The sequence below is a fragment of the Oncorhynchus keta genome, chromosome 9 (assembly GCF_023373465.1).
Source record: "Oncorhynchus keta strain PuntledgeMale-10-30-2019 chromosome 9, Oket_V2, whole genome shotgun sequence".
In the NCBI taxonomy this organism is placed as follows: domain Eukaryota; kingdom Metazoa; phylum Chordata; class Actinopteri; order Salmoniformes; family Salmonidae; genus Oncorhynchus; species Oncorhynchus keta.
The window spans coordinates 6,358,662-6,375,663 of record NC_068429.1 but is presented as its reverse complement, the minus strand read 5'-3'; the positions used below and the strand labels follow the sequence as shown (position 1 = coordinate 6,375,663).

General features: G+C 44.9%; 1 protein-coding gene and 1 long non-coding RNA gene across 59 annotated transcripts in view; one reads left to right on the top strand and one right to left on the bottom strand.

Annotated features, from left to right (window-relative positions):
* Positions 1–3,539: 3,539 nt before the first annotated feature.
* Positions 3,540–17,002, bottom strand: part of LOC118381220 (cingulin-like protein 1) — a 93,751-nt gene continuing 80,288 nt past the window's right edge. For all 47 annotated transcript variants that reach the window (XM_052524941.1, XM_052524937.1, XM_052524983.1 and 44 more), the window contains 13 exons: positions 16,500–16,655; positions 16,241–16,348; positions 15,929–16,051; positions 15,629–15,712; positions 15,121–15,225; positions 13,467–13,619; positions 11,415–11,582; positions 9,460–9,633; positions 8,180–8,269; positions 7,210–7,293; positions 6,541–6,768; positions 5,611–5,774; positions 3,540–4,447 (listed from right to left, as the gene is read on the bottom strand). In XM_052524941.1, coding sequence (XP_052380901.1) covers positions 4,336–4,447; positions 5,611–5,774; positions 6,541–6,768; positions 7,210–7,293; positions 8,180–8,269; positions 9,460–9,633; positions 11,415–11,582; positions 13,467–13,619; positions 15,121–15,225; positions 15,629–15,712; positions 15,929–16,051; positions 16,241–16,348; positions 16,500–16,655 — 1,749 coding nt within the window. In that variant the 3' untranslated portion in view covers positions 3,540–4,335. The remainder of the gene's footprint in view (positions 4,448–5,610; positions 5,775–6,540; positions 6,769–7,209; positions 7,294–8,179; positions 8,270–9,459; positions 9,634–11,414; positions 11,583–13,466; positions 13,620–15,120; positions 15,226–15,628; positions 15,713–15,928; positions 16,052–16,240; positions 16,349–16,499; positions 16,656–17,002) is intronic.
* On the top strand, positions 13,640–15,187 carry LOC127931675 (uncharacterized). Of its 12 annotated transcripts, none has more exons than XR_008142301.1 (6): positions 13,640–13,861; positions 13,998–14,214; positions 14,314–14,437; positions 14,564–14,687; positions 14,723–14,846; positions 14,882–15,113. It is a non-coding gene; the product is annotated as an uncharacterized LOC127931675 (long non-coding RNA). The 12 variants fall into 12 exon arrangements; XR_008142296.1 differs by having other exon boundaries at positions 14,314–14,470; positions 14,533–14,687; XR_008142302.1 differs by having other exon boundaries at positions 13,640–13,830; positions 13,967–14,214; positions 14,314–14,687.

Below are 17,002 nucleotides of genomic sequence, written 5' to 3'. Positions count from 1 at the left end.
GGACAAATGTCGTATTCTGCACTGTAAGAGCTTGTTGCCCTTGTATGGGCTTAATTGCTAATCAGACCACATTCTGAGACAAGGAGACGCACAACAACACAATCAGTTCATGAATATTCATGTATTTATTAATGCCCTGTCATCTGGTCCAGAGGAGTGTTTTAATGTGTCTGTCTGTGTTCCATATTTCTCTACTTCTTCTATTCATGACAGCTCCTGTTTGTGTGTGTGTGTGTGTATGTGTGTGTGTGTTTGTGTGTGTGTGTTGTGCCCGCATCCGTGTGTGTGTGTTGTGGCCGCATCCGTGTGTGTGTGTGTGTGTGTGTTGTGCGCTACTGTACTCCTCTCCTCCCATACCTCTCTATGACAGCTCCCATCTGGACTGTGTTCAATTAAATCTTCCTTTTTGTCAGGGAGGTTCACCCTGCAATATGTCACCACACACAATATGTCACCACACACACACACACACACACACACACACACACACACACACACACACACACACACACACACACACACACACACACACACACACACACACACACACTCCTACAATGTGTAACTGAACATCAAACACAAAGCAGATGCAGAATCTAATCCAAAGTCTTTTTTTACTACCAATTGGAACATGTAAATAAACTGACAGGAAGTCGTTATTCATGTCATAGATTTCAACAATCGCACACTGCCATTAGCGCAGTGTAGTCAACATTAAAATAAGCCTGTCAAATCATCAACTACAACCAAAACACACACCTATGATATGAGGTACACTAACCAAAACACACACCTATGATATGAGGTACACTAACCAAAACACACACCTATGATATGAGGTACACTAACCAAAACACACACCTATGATATGAGGTACACTAACCAAAACACACACCTATGATATGAGGTACACTAACCAAAACACACACCTATGATATGAGGTACACTAACCAAAACACACACCTATGATATGAGGTACACTAACCAAAACACACACCTATGATATGAGGTACACTAACCTTTGAGGTACACTAACCAAAACACAGACCTCTGAGGTCACAAATAACAAAGTGTAACCAAAAAATATATTGATATATTTTGATGGACTGACAAATGATGATACACTAACCAAAACACAAATGATAAGGAACACCAAAAAACATTGAAAAACAAAAATTATTTAATAGTTATATTTATTTATGAGGTATAACCAAAAACATTCTTAGTTGAGGCAGATAAAAACATCAGAAAAGGAGAATAAATACACAGCACCTTTATCACAACAACAACAACAACAAAAACAACCAACAACAACATTATCAACAACCATCTGTCACATAACAAAGTGTAAAAAAATATATTATATATTTTGATGGACTGAAAATATATCAAAGAAAGGAACACAGAAACATTAAAACAAAAATTATTTAATATTTATATTTATTTATGTATTTAACATTCTTAGTTGTAGGCAGATAAAAACATCAGAAAAGGAGAATAAATACCAGCACCTTTATCACAACAACAACAACAACAACAACATCTGAAGTCTGCAGTCACGTGACATCTGCAGTCTGCAGTCACGTGACATCTGAAGTCTGCAGTCACGTGACATCTGAAGTCTGCAGTCACGTGACATCTGAAGTCTGCAGTCACGTGACATCTGAAGTCTGCAGTCACGTGACATCTGAAGTCTGCAGTCACGTGACATCTGAAGTCACGTGAAAATAATATCACTTACAGAACTCGCTAGCTCGAAGCCATGTAAAAAAATAACGTAATGAGTTGTTAGTTTCTACATCTGGATCGTGCAGACATTCCTATGGGTGAAATAAACGGGGAAATAAGGTTTGAGGTCAACACCAGAATCAGTCAGTTTAACATGACCTTTATGAATCAAAATGAGTCCGTTGCTAAAGAGTCGCTAGCTGTCAGAAATGGAACTACAACAGCCAAGTGTTAGGAGTTCTCGAGCTTCGAGCGCTCGCTTCGTTGGCGACGTCAAAGGCAACCTTTAGCACATCGGTAGCTTTTCACTTGTTTTGAGTACATAGATGCTTCAAAATTCACCAAAAAAAAAGTGATGTTAACTGACAAAGATTATCTCATAGAACAAAACGTATAAAATCTCCTAAGTCTGTGTTTACCACATGCCTTATTTTGACCATTTAACCAACAAACAACCAACAAACAACACAAAAACATTAATTAGTCAAACAAAGCCAAGGTGGAGTTCCTTTAGCGCCCTCAAAAAGACGCCATTACTATTGCTCTCTATCGTTTTAATATATAGGCCTATAGTAGATTATAGAAAAAAACAGGGTCTCAATAACACTGCGTCCCTTTATTTGGTTTTGCCAGCGAAGAAGAAAGGAGAAAAGGAACATTTTGCCAACCGAAATACTGTACGTTTCCCCTGACAGTGACCCAATAGAGTGGAGCTCTATATAACCAGAAAAACACCCAGAAAACATCTTATTATCACAATTTAAAATCCCATCACAATACACACGAGATCCTCACCCCTACCTGCTCAGTGATGGAGGAGCCTGAGTACACAGTGTCTGTTGGTGATTCCACCTCAGTGAGGGAGGAGCCTGAGTACACAGTGTCTGTTAGTGATTCCACCTCAGTGAGGGAGGAGCCTGAGTACACAGTGTCTATTAGTGATTCCATGACATGGTCTCTTTCCTCTTCTGTCTTGGGTCCTCACTCACTCCCAGGTTCTGCTCACCCAGGTTCTGCTCGCCCAGGTTCTGCTCGCCCAGGTTCTGCTCTAGGTTCTGCTGATCTCCAGGTTCTGCTCACCCAGGTTCTGCTCACCCAGGTTCTCCTCTTCAGGTTTTCTTGGGTTCCTCACCCAGGTTCTGCTCGCCCAGGTTCTGCTCGCCCAGGTTCTGCTCGCCCAGGTTCTGCTCGCCCAGGTTCTGCTCGCCCAGGTTCTGCTCGCCCAGGTTCTGCTCACCCAGGTTCTGCTCACCCAGGTTCTGCTCGCCCAGGTTTTGCCCGCCCAGGTTCTGCTCACCCAGGTTCTGCTCGCCCAGGTTCTGCTCGCCCATGTTCTGCTCGCCCATGTTCTGCTCACCCAGGTTCTGCTCACCCAGGTTCTGCTCACCCAGGTTCTGCTCACCCAGGTTCTGCTCACCCATGTTTCGCTCAGGGTTGAAGTAACAGGTGTTGTAAACAGTGGAGTATATTGTTAAATGGTCCCACCGGCTGTCTGTCCTTCAAGCATAAAGGAAGACACTTCCACATTCTGCTCAATGGGTGTAAAAATAAAGGTTTTTCATTTATATATATTAATAAAATACAGCTCCCTTTTCCCCAAAGTCTACAGTGCAGCACAGTAATACCCATGACCACGGAGATACAAGATAAGTGGAAATGAATGTATAATGCTTCTAACAAACTATTAAACTACATTTTGCAACAGATTTGCTTTGGTAATTTGCAGACAATATTTCCCAAATCCCTCTAACATTACATAATCCCCAAATCCTATGTCTATTTTTATTGTTAGTCATATTTGACACAATTGATTTAATAAAATGTTTTTTTATTTTCCAATTGATTATCTCTGTTATAAGGCACTAACTAGTAAGTGAATCAGGAAAGATACAAGCCCATAGGATTTTAACTTACTTACATTTAAAAAAAAATCTTGTCCAGGAGTTTACCAAATAAACTCCCTTATGGCAGGGTTTCACAAACTCTGACCTCTGGACCCCAACGGGGGTCGCAATACACAGCTGATTAAAGCTTAGATCATATAAACCAGCTGTGTAGTGTAAAAACCGAAATGTACACCCCGTTTGAGGTCCAGAGGACCGAGTTTGGGAAACGCAGCCTGATGGAACACAAGAAGTAAAGACACACTGGTTTACATTTTCAATTACCTGCAGATTTAATAAAAAATAAAAAATAAATGTTTTATCAGATGCTACAGTAATTTTTTTAACCTGATTTGATTGGCTGAACCTGAAAATCAAACACGCGGGTGCTGATTTGATTGGCTGACAGGAGGCTGCTGTATGTTCCCTGTGGGTCCTGTATTTGGTGGTATGAATGGTACCTTTATCAATAATGGCCTAGATTCAAATCCCATCTCATTTTGTCCCATTTATACACGTTTTAAAGGCAACATTCCCACCATTTGCTGAGACCCACATTCACGTTGAATGCTGCATATGCCGGATCAATGGGAAATGAGCTATAAATGTCAATCGCGCAATGGCATGGATCTTCTGCGGGCCGGATTGAATCTAGGACAAAGGCGTTATGAGTAAGGCTAGTATGTCTGGTGCGATGCTGCAATACTGTCCCAGGAAGGGTGTCTCAGGCCTTGGAGGCCGTGGGTACTGGAGGGGTCTGGTCCTCCTCATCCACACTAAGGTCCAGACGTAGATCTTCCAGAGTCTGTCTCATCGCCATGGTGGACTCCTTACGTCTACAAGGCAAAGGAGAGTGTTACTTTGTGTCCCACACTTCTAACAGTATATCACTCAACGGTATATCACTCTCTCTCTCTCTCTTTTGCCCTCTCTCTCTCTCTCTCGCAATTACTCTCTCTCATTTGCTCTCTCTCTCTTGCGCTCTCTCTCTCTCTCTTTTGCCCTCTCTCTCTCTCTCTCTCTCTCTCTTGCGATTACTCTCTCTCTTGTGCTCGCTCTCTCTCTCTCTTGTGCTCGCTCTCTCTTTCTCTTGTGCTCGCTCTCTCTCAATTCAATTTCAATTTCAATTCAATTCAATTCAAGGGCTTTATTGGCATGGGAAACATCTCTCTCTCTCTCTTGTGCTCGCTCACACTCTCGCTCACTCGCTGTCTCTGTCTCTGTCTCTCTCTCTCTCTCGATTTATTCATCCTGATTTGACCCGTAGCCCCTAATCCGTAAACAGACCTGTAGTTCTGAAAGGATGTGTGTAGAATTATGCTTCGGCTTGCCTTCTGATAGGCTAGTTGGTGGCACCTCTCTGATTTAGAGGTGTTGGCTTAAATGTGGAAGACACATTTCAGTTGAATACATAGAGCTGGAAAGCTGACTAGGTATCCCCCCCCCCCCATTCCCTATTAAGTAGAAAGTTCCCTATATTGATTACACAAAGCAATCCTTTCAGACCTCTCTCTGCCTCTCTCCGTCTCTCTCTCTCTCTCTCTCTCTGTCGCTCTGTCTCTCTCTGCCTCTGTCTCTGTCTCTGCCTCTCTCTCTCTCTGTCTTTCTCTGTCTCTCTCTCTCTCTCTCTCTCTCTCTCTCTCTGCCTCTCTCTCTCTGTATCTCTGTATCTCTCTCTCTCTCTCTCTCTGCCTCTCTCTGTCTCTCTGTCTCTCTCTCTGCCTCTCTCTCTCTGTATCTCTCTCTGTCGCTCTGTCTCTCTCTGCCTCTCTCTCTCTCTGTCTTTCTCTGTCTCTCTCTCTCTCTCTGCCTGTCTCTGCCTCTCTCTCTCTGTCTCTCTCTCTCTCTGCCTCTTTGTCTCTGCCTCTCTCTCTGTCTCCTCGTCTCTCTGCCTCTCTCTCTCTCTCTCTCTCTCTCTCTCTCTCTCTCTCTCTCTGACTCTCTGCCTCCCTGTCTCCCTCTCTGTCATTCATTGAACCTTTATTTCTAAACCAGGTACTTGAGTTGGAGGTGCTGGTCTAGGAGCTGTTTCTGTAGTCTGTTGGAGGTCTCTCTCTCCTCTGTCAGTTCTCTCTGGGTGTGGCGGTACTGAGCGTCTCTACGACTGGACTCCTCCTCCGCCTCGTTCAGCTGACGCTTCAGGGAACGCATCCTCTGGGACATCTGATGAGGGGGTCATAGGTCAGGATCATTATAAGATGATAATTATATAGTTTAAGGGATTCATACATGCCTACGACAAGTCTTCTCATGCATTATAATTGCATAATACTGCATTATACCTGAAGGCTTTAAGTAAAGTGTTCCCAATGTGGTCAATCACAATACACTCCCACACACAATGTTAACCATTCCACAAGTCTCTTTACCACCCCCAAGTGGAGTGAACCATTTTACAAGTCTCTTAACCACCCCCAAGTGGAGTGAACCATTCCACAAGTCTCTTTACCACCCCCAAGTGGAGTGAACCATTCCACAAGTCTCTTAACCACCCCCAAGTGGAGTGAACCATTCCACAAGTCTCTTAACTACCCCCAAGTGGAGTGAACCATTCCACAAGTTTCTTAACTACCCCCAAGTGGAGTGAACCATTCCACAAGTCTCTTAACCACCCCCAAGTGGAGTGAACCATTTCACAAGTCTCTTAACCACCCCCAAGTGGAGTGAACCATTTCACAAGTCTCTTAACCACCCCCAAGTGGAGTGAACCATTCCACAAGTCTCTTAACCACCCCCAAGTGGAGTGAACCATTTCACAAGTCTCTTAACCACCCCCAAGTGGAGTGAACCATTCCACAAGTCTCTTAACTACCCCAAGTGGAGTGAACCATTCCACAAGTCTCTTAACCACCCCAAAGTGGAGTGAACCATTTCACAAGTCTCTTTACTGCCCCCAAGTGGAGTGGTGGTGTTAGTGCATGTGCCCTACCAGGTCCTTCTGCTCCTTGGCCATCTTATGTTCCTCCTCCAGCTGATCAGACAGTTCGTTGTTCTTCCTCTCCAGTTTACTGATGGTGTTGCTCATCACCACCTTGTTCCTCTCCTCCACCCTCAGAGCGTTCTCCAGCTCCTTGGCCCGGCTCTCCGTCTTAGTGATGACATCCTCATGAACTCTGGTGTGTTGGAGGTTCTCCACCTCCACACGCAGGTCCCGCAGCTGGATATATATATACAGAGCACCGAGGTGTTCACTTTGACTCGTGGCTTTCACAAGACACAAAGCATGCTGCCACTGCTCCATCATTCATCACAGACGCAACAGTTACACCCATACATACTACACCTTTAAATGTATACACTGATGACACGGTTTTAATGTCTTTTTTTTATAGCATTGTAGCATTGTAGCATTGTAGCATCGTAGCATTGTAGCATTGTAGCATTGTAGCATCGTAGCATTGTAGCATTGTAGCATTGTAGCATTGTAGCATTGTAGCATTGTTTAGCATTGTATGTTCATGATGAAAGGACAACGTTGATAGAACGGGTGGTGACGCAATATCACATAGATATACATCACAGAATGACATGAAAACCCCTGTAGGTTCAAACTGTTTCCAGTGAAAACCCCACCGGTAGATAGTGAACTGTACAGTACCTGTCTCTCCAGGATGCTCTTCTCACTGTCCAGCTGCTCATTCACATCTTTCTGCTGGATCAGCTTCAGCTGGAGCTGTTCCGTCTGTGAAGGACACAACAAACATCCCAAACACGCCTTTTAAGAATGTTGTTTTGGGGGGTTTACAATCACATACAGTAAATCCACCCCTCCAATCGAGGGCCTTGGAATCTTCCCAACCCCAAGGAGACATCGTTTAAAGGAGACCTTTTTTTTAAGGTACATACTACAACACACTTTTAAACAACCTTGTCTTTCTCTGTAGACGGACTTCAGGATAGAATTAGTTCTGGCCAGGGATCACTCAAGGAAGTAAGTAGATGAGGAGAAAGGAAGTAAGTAGATGAGGGTAAGAGGAGAAAGGAAGTAAGTAGATGAGGGTAAGAGGAGCAAGTAGATGAGGGTAAGAGGAGAAAGGAAGTAAGTAGATGAGGGTAAGAGGAGAAAGGAAGTAAGTAGATGAGGGTAAGAGGAGAAAGGAAGTAAGTAGATGAGGGTAAGAGGAGAAAGGAAGTAAGTAGATGAGGGTAAGAGGAGAAAGGAAGTAAGTAGATGAGGGTAAGAGGAGAAAGGAAGTAAGTAGATGAGGGTAAGAGGAGTAGATGAGGGTAAGAGGAGCAAGTAGATGAGGGTAAGAGGAGAAAGGAAGTAAGTAGATGAGGGTAAGAGGAGAAAGGAAGTAAGTAGATGAGGGTAAGAGGAGAAAGGAAGTAAGTAGATGAGGGTAAGAGGAGCAAGTAGATGAGGGTAAGAGGAGAAAGGAAGTAAATGAGGGTAAGAGGAGAAAGTAGATGCTCGTGTGAAAGCGAACACATTACAACAGTAAGGAGTGTTGGGGTCAGGGGTGAGAGGCCCAGGTCCAGACAGACAGACAGACAGACAGACAGACAGACAGGCAGGCAGACAGACAGACAGACAGACAGACAGACAGACAGACAGACAGACAGACCTGTTCGATGGCTCTCTTGTTCTTGCTGGCCCATCTCTGTTCACTGTCCTGCATCTCCTCCAGGTCGCTCTCAAGATCTAACAGTTTCTCCTGGAGAAACGCATCAACCAATCAATCAATCAATCAACCAATCAACCAATCAATCAACCAATCATTCATATTTTACAATAACCCTGCATTGACTCCAAAGAGAACGTTGACACAGAAGTTTGTACATGTGAGTAAATGTATCTGTAGCCTTTTTCTCTACTGTCTCTATATCTACAGTATCTCTCTCACAGTTCATACAGTCTATTGTCTCTATATCTACAGTATCTCTCTCACAGTTCATACAGTCTATTGTCTCTATATCTACAGTATCTCTCTCACAGTTCATAAGGTCTACTGTCTCTATATCTACAGTATCTCTCTCACAGTTCATACAGTCTATTGTCTCTATATCTACAGTATCTCTCTCACAGTTCATACAGTCTATTGTCTCTATATCTACAGTATCTCTCTCACAGTTCATACAGTCTACTGTCTCTATATCTACAGTATCTCTCTCACAGTTCATACAGTCTATTGTCTCTATATCTACAGTATATCTCTCACAGTTCATACAGTCTATTGTCTCTATATCTACAGTATATCTCTCACAGTTCATACAGTCTATTGTCTCTATATCTACAGTATCTCTCTCACAGTTCATAAGGTCTACTGTCTCTATATCTACAGTATCTCTCCCACAGTTCATACAGTCTACTGTCTCTATATCTACAGTATCTCTGCCACGGTCCATACAGTCTACTTTCTCTATATCTGCATTATATCTCCCACAGTTCATACAGTCTATTGTCTCTATATCTGCAGTATGTCTCCCACAGTTCATACAGTCTACTGTCTCTATATCTGCAGTATATCTTCATACAGTCTACTCTCTCACTCTCCGCTCTTCTAAAAAGCATCTTATAATGAGATTAAACAGTGAAGATTAGATTAAGATTAGGAACACATAGATTGAATTAAGGGATTTGCATAAGTAATACTTCATTAACCCAGAATGACATGAGCTCAATTGACTTGCTTGTGTATGTATGTTTAGTGTGAATTGTAGTCTTATGGTTGTACTGGCCTGGTATGTTGTCTACATGGTATCTAAACTAGGGCCTGTCTTTGCTGTGCTGTGGTCAGATCACAATGCACATTTTAATCGTCTACACCTGTCTACAAATGTGGGCACAATCAGGACAAAGGACACATGTTAGAACCAGGTGTAAACAGGGCAACTGTGTACCAACCTGAGCCTGTTTGAGTTGCTTGACCAGGTCTTCCTTGGTCTGTGCAGCCGTCTGTAGCTCCATGGTTAGGTCCTCTACGCTCCTCTCTGCCTGCTTCAACTGCAGCTGAACTCTCTCTCTCAGCTGGATCTCCTCCTCCAGGGAACGCTCCTTATCTATCAGCCTATCAGACACCTGACAACACATACAGTCATCTATCAGTTTATCAGACACCTGACAACACATACAGTTATCTATCAGTTTACCTGACACCTGACAACACATACAGTTATCTATCAGTTTACCTGACAACACATACAGTTATCTATCAGTTTACCTGACAACACATACAGTTATCTATCAGTTTACCTGACAACACATACAGTTATCTATCAGTTTACCTGACACCTGACAACACATACAGTTATCTACCAGTTTACCTGACAACACATACAGTTATCTATCAGTTTACCTGACAACACATACAGTTATCTATCAGTTTACCTGACAACACATACAGTTATCTATCAGTTTACCTGACAACACATACAGTTATCTATCAGTTTACCTGACAACACATACAGTTATCTATCAGTTTACCTGACACCTGACAACACATACAGTTATCTATCAGTTTACCTGACAACACATACAGTTATCTATCAGTTTACCTGACAACACATACAGTTATCTATCAGTTTACCTGACAACACATACAGTTATCTATCAGTTTACCTGACAACACATACAGTTATCTATCAGTTTACCTGACAACACATACAGTCATCTATCAGTTTACCTGACAACACATACAGTTATCTATCAGTTTACCTGACAACACATACAGTTATCTATCAGTTTACCTGACAACACATACCGTTATCTATCAGTTTACCTGACAACACATACAGTTATCTATCAGTTTACCTGACACCTGACAACACATACAGTTATCTATCAGTTTACCTGACAACACATACAGTTATCTATCAGTTTACCTGACAACACATACAGTTATCTACCAGTTTACCTGACAACACATACAGTTATCTATCAGTTTACCTGACAACACATACAGTTATCTATCAGTTTACCTGACAACACATACAGTTATCTATCAGTTTACCTGACAACACATACAGTTATCTATCAGTTTACCTGACAACACATACCGTTATCTATCAGTTTACCTGACAACACATACAGTTATCTATCAGTTTCCCTGACAACACATACCGTTATCTATCAGTTTACCTGACAACACATACAGAAAACCACATAATGGACACACATTTTACAGTTTGGGTCAAGTAGGTGACACGATTGCTGTAAACACATGGATGTCGACTTAAGCAGAAATTACTTCCACAAGTCGATCTCAAAGACAAGTTGTTTATTGGCGTTTGACTATAGTAAGGTCTACACCAACGAATGCTGTCAGACCTTGTAAGGCCTATGTCCTTATCTACCTGTCCCTGGAGGCTGATCACAGTCTGCTGGGCTCTCTGAATCCACCTCCTCCACCCTAACCCCCTAACCCTAACCCCCTAACCCTCTAACCCTAACCCCTAACCCCTAACCCTAACCCCTAACCCCTAACCCTCTAACCCTAACCCCTAACCCTCTAACCCTAACCCCTAACCCACTAACCCTCTAACCCTAACCCCTAACCCTCTAACACTAACCCCCTAACCCTAACCCCTAACCCTCTAACCCTAACCCCTAACCCTCTAACCCTAACCCCCTAACCCACTAACCCTCTAACCCTAACCCCCTAACCCACTAACCCTAACCCTCTAACCCTAACCCCTAACCCCTAACCCTAACCCTCTAACCCTAACCCTCTAACCCTAACCCCATAACCCACTAACCCCCTAACCCTAACCCCCTAACCCTCTAACCCCCTAACCCTCTAACCCTAACCCCATAACCCACTAACCCTAACCCTAGCTGTAAGGCCTTGGTCAGTATTTTACCTGTCCCTGTAGGCGGATGACAGTCTGTTGGGCTATCTGCAGCTCCTGACCCCTCTCCAGTAAACTCTCCTCCATCTCCTCTACCCTCAGCAGGGCGTCATCTCGTAGCTTCTGTTGCAGACTGAGCTCTGCTGTCGCCTGGGTGGCTTTCTGTAGAGCCTCTTCTAGCTGTGGAGGAAGAGACCAGAATGTCACACATAGAAACTGTACCCATCTTCTACCCATAATGTACCCATATTGGGGCGGCAGGGTGGCCTAGTGGTTAGAGGGTTCGGACTGGTAACCGAAAGGTTGCAAGTTCAAATCCCCGAACTGACAAGGTGAAAATCTGTCGTTCTGCCCCCGAACAAGGCAGTTAACCCACTGTTCCTAGGCTGTCATTGAAAATAAGAATTTGTTCTTAACTAACTAGTTAAATAAAATATAAAATAAATTAAAAAATATTGTACCCATCCTGTACCCATCCTGTACCCCATCCTGTACCCCATCCTGTACCCCATCCTGTACCCCATCCTGTACCCCATCTTGTACCCATCCTGTACCCCATCCTGTACCCCATCCTGTACCCCATCCTGTACCCCATCCTGTACCCCATCCTGTACCCCATCCTGTACCCATCCTGTACCCCATCTTGTACCCATCCTGTACCCATCCTGTACCCCATCCTGTACCCCATCCTGTACCCCATCCTGTACCCATCCTGTACCCCATCCTGTACCCCATCCTGTACCCATCCTGTACCCCATCTTGTACCCATCTTGTACCCATCCTGTACCCCATCTTGTACCCATCCTGTACCCCATCTTGTACCCATCCTGTACCCCATCCTGTACCCCATCTTGTACCCATCCTGTACCCCATCTTGTACCCATCCTGTACCCCATCCTGTACCCATCTTGTACCCATCCTCTACCCATCCTGTACCCCATCTTGTACCCATCCTGTACCCCATCTTGTACCCCATCCTGTACCCATCCTGTACCCATCCTCTACCCATCCTGTACCCCATCTTGTACCCATCCTGTACCCCATCCTGTACCCATCTTGTACCCATCCTCTACCCATCCTGTACCCCATCTTGTACCCATCCTGTACCCCATCTTGTACCCCATCCTGTACCCATCCTGTACCCCATCCTGTACCCATCCTCTACCCATCCTGTACCCCATCTTGTACCCATCCTGTACCCCATCTTGTACCCCATCCTGTACCCATCCTGTACCCCATCTTGTACCCATCCTGTACCCCTCCTGTACCCATCCTCTACCCATCCTGTACCCCATCCTGTACCCATCCTGTACCCCATCTTGTACCTCATCCTGTACCCATCCTGTACCCCATCTTGTACCCATCCATCCATCCTTTACATACTTTATATCCCAAAATGTTCAGATTTTCCTGAAATGCTGTTTGCTCCTGATTCTGAATCCTCCGCCCCTGGTGTCAGTACAGTGGATACAACTATTTGAAACTTAGGCAGCTAATTGGTCAATTCCAATTCAAGATAAATAAAATAAACAAATTTACATTGAATTCAATTCGAATTTCAACCATTTTCAAGTAATGGAATCGTAATTGAAATGGTAAAATACATCCTTTGGAATTTAATTGAAATGTAATATGTGTTTATTTCAAATGCAGTTAAAGGAAAAAATGCACTTTAAATAACAAATTAAATTAACAAATTAAATTTAAATAACAAATTAAAATAACAAATTACATTTAAATAACAAATTACATTTAAATAACAAACTGACTGCAAGATTTGTTTTAAAATCATTTAAACTTGTATTTCTATATTTTGCCTGAAAGCCTCAGTGAATTTAATTAAAATTGGAATTTGTGGAATTGTTGGGGTTAATATTGAATTGGGAATACAATTCTTGGAATTGACCTAACATTAGAATTGAAAGGAATTGAATTATCTCTGACTTTAAATACTGCCCTGGAATTTGAAAGGGAATTGAATAAGAATTTAATAAGAATTTAATAAGAATTGACCCCAACCCTTGTAGCTACATTATAGGTGTGTAACAGTGAACAGTACTGTACCTCAGTCTCCAGTCTGAAGACAGTGTCACTGAGCTCTGATCTCTTCTTGTCCCGTGTCTCCTTGTCCACCTCTAGATCCTCCAACTGTCTCTCAGACAGCCACAGCTTCTCTGACAGCCCCTGGGCATGGAGCGTCTGCTTCTCTAGCGCCTCCTATAGGGGACATAGTGTAGGACAGACACAGAGGCTGAAATGGAACCCTATTCATTATATAGTGCACTCGTTTTGAGCAGGGTCATGGTAGGGAGTAGGGTGCATTTTCTGGATGCACAGAGGGGATAGAATAGGCCCAGCTAACTGAGGTCTGTGGTAGAATAGGCCCAGCTAACGGAGGTCTGTGGTAGAATAGGCCCAGCTAACGGAGGTCTGTGGTAGAATAGGCCCAGCTAACGGAGGTCTGTGGTAGAATAGGCCCAGCTAACTGACTGACAGGTCTGTGGTAGAATAGGCCCAGCTAACTGAGGTCTGTGGTAGAATAGGCCCAGCTAACTGACTGACAGGTCTGTGGTAGAATAGGCCCAGCTAACTGAGGTCTGTGGTAGAATAGGCCCAGCTAACGGAGGTCTGTGGTAGAATAGGCCCAGCTAACGGAGGTCTGTGGTAGAATAGGCCCAGCTAACGGAGGTCTGTGGTAGAATAGGCCCAGCTAACGGAGGTCTGTGGTAGAATAGGCCCAGCTAACGGAGGTCTGTGGTAGAATAGGCCCAGCTAACGGAGGTCTGTGGTAGAATAGGCCCAGCTAACGGAGGTCTGTGGTAGAATAGGCCCAGCTAACTGACAGGTCTGTGGTAGAATAGGCCCAGCTAACGGAGGTCTGTGGTAGAATAGGCCCAGCTAACTGACTGAGGTCTGTGGTAGAATAGGCCCAGCTAACGGAGGTCTGTGGTAGAATAGGCCCAGCTAACGGAGGTCTGTGGTAGAATAGGCCCAGCTAACGGAGGTCTGTGGTAGAATAGGCCCAGCTAACGGAGGTCTGTGGTAGAATAGGCCCAGCTAACTGACAGGTCTGTGGTAGAATAGGCCCAGCTAACTGAGGTCTGTGGTAGAATAGGCCCAGCTAACTGAGGTCTGTGGTGGAATAGGCCCAGCTAACTGAGGTCTGTGGTAGAATAGGCCCAGCTAACGGAGGTCTGTGGTAGAATAGGCCCAGCTAACTGAGGTCTGTGGTAGAATAGGCCCAGCTAACTGAGGTCTGTGGTAGAATAGGCCCAGCTAACTGAGGTATGTGGTAGAATAGGCCCAGCTAACTGACTGAGGTCTGTGGTAGAATAGGCCCAGCTAACTGAGGTCTGTGGTAGAATAGGCCCAGCTAACTGAGGTCTGTGGTAGAATAGGCCCAGCTAACTGAGGTCTGTGGTAGAATAGGCCCAGCTAACTGAGGTCTGTGGTAGAATAGGCCCAGCTAACTGACTGAGGTCTGTGGTAGAATAGGCCCAGCTAACTGAGGTCTGTGGTAGAATAGGCCCAGCTAACTGAGGTCTGTGGTAGAATAGGCCCAGCTAAATAACCGGGGTCTGTGGTGGAATAGGCCCAGCTAACTGACTGAGGTCTGTGGTAGAATAGGCCCAGCTAACTGAGGTCTGTGGTAGAATAGGCCCAGCTAACTAACCGGGGTCTGTGGTGGAATCTGATTACGGAGAAGCCTATACTGTACCTCAGCGACCTGTATCTTATTCTTCAGAGACTGCTGCAGGAAGTTGAAGGCGTATTCCTGAGTGTTGGCCTCCACCATCTGGGCCCTGGCCTCGGTCAGCTCCGTCTGGAGGAAACATAAAGGAGATCAGCTCTCTAGAGACATCCTCTGTGTTTCAACACTTAGATATTAGTGGTTGTGTTTTCTATCTAGAAATAAATGAAAGTAGGAGCTTGTGTGTTGGGAGATAATCATTCTATCCAGCTCTATGGCAGTGTCTCAGCAAGATGAACACAGTGTAGTTTCTGTGTAGTCCAGGTGAACACAGTGTAGTTTATGTGTAGTCCAGATTAAAATAGTGTAGTTTCTGTGTAGTCCAGTCCAGATGAACACAGTGTAGTTTCTGTGTAGTCCAGGTGAACACAGTGTAGTTTCTGTGTAGTCCAGTCCAGGTGATACACAGTGTAGTTTCTGTGTAGTCCAGTCCAGGTGGTACACAGTGTAGTTTCTGTGTAGTCCAGAAGCCTACCTCCATAACTCTGAAGCGTTCCGTCATGGTCGTGTTGTCTCTCTCCAGCTCTACCATCCTCATCCTCATCCTGTTCATCTCCATCTTGGATTGATAAGGAGACAGGACATTACGTTAGCTTCAGAAACCTCTTTACTAGCCTGGGTACCAGTCTGTTTGTGCCATCGTGCCACTCCTTGCCATGACAAGGAGTGGTATCAAGGCACAAACAGACTAGTACCCAGGCAACATCTTTACTGAGATCAAACCAGATATGTTACACAGAGCATTCTGGGTATTGTAGCCCATCATGCTACACACCTGCAGGGTACTGTTGGTTCTGAGAAGGTCCTCGTTGTTCACCAACAGGCCTCTCATCTCCAACCTGATCTGGTTCCTCTCCTTGTCCATCTCTATGCTCTCTGCCTCCAGGAACTGGTTCCTCTGTGGAAGGAAGGGGGACACGGAGTGAGAGAGACAGAGTGTGAGTGAGTGAGTGAGTGAGTGAGTGAGTGAGTGAGTGAGTGAGTGAGTGAGTGAGTGAGTGAGTGAGTGAGTGAGTGAGTGAGTGAGTGAGTGACTGACTGACTGACTGACTGAGAGAGTGAGCGAGCGAGAGTCTTCATACTGCACCTTCTGACAGGCATCCATCTGTCTGGTCAGCTCCTCGATGTAGTCTCTCTTGTTGGGCATAGCAACAGGCGACGCTGTGGACCGCATGGGGAGTTGGCTTGGCATCACCTGGAAGACCCAGGGCTCAGTCATACAGATGTACACTATAGCAGTACCGCTATTAGATATATTATGAGCCTTTATAATGTGTCAAAAGACATACAAATATGTTACTGAGATGGTTGTTATTTAACCCTGTATAATCACTCCGCCCACTCACCGGCTGGTCCCGCCTCCTGAGAGAGTCGAAGGTTGAGAAGCGTGCACGTGAGGAGGTCGCAGCCGAGGTGAAGGAGAGCACAGGGCTGCTACTTCTGCTGTTGTAGCTGTTGAACAGGTTCAGCTCTGACGTGGCTGGAGACATCACCTCCTGCATCTTATGCAGAGAGAGAAAAGAAGAGGGGAGGGGAACGGAGGTAACAGGGAGAGGGGAGGGGAAGGGAAGGGAGAGAACAGGGAGAGGGGAGGGGAAGGGAGAGAACAGGGAGAGGGGAAGGGAAGGGAGAGAACAGGGAGGGGAGGGAGAGAACAGGGAGGGGAGGGAGAGAACAGGGGGAAGGGAGAGAACAGGGGGAAGGGAGAGAACAGGGGAAGAGAGAGAACAGGGAGGGGAGGGAGAGAACCGGGAGGGGGGAGGGGAAGGGAGGCAACAGGGAGAGGGGAAGGGAAGAGAGAGAACAGGGAGGGGAGGGAGAGAACAGGGAGGGGAGGAGAGAACAGGGA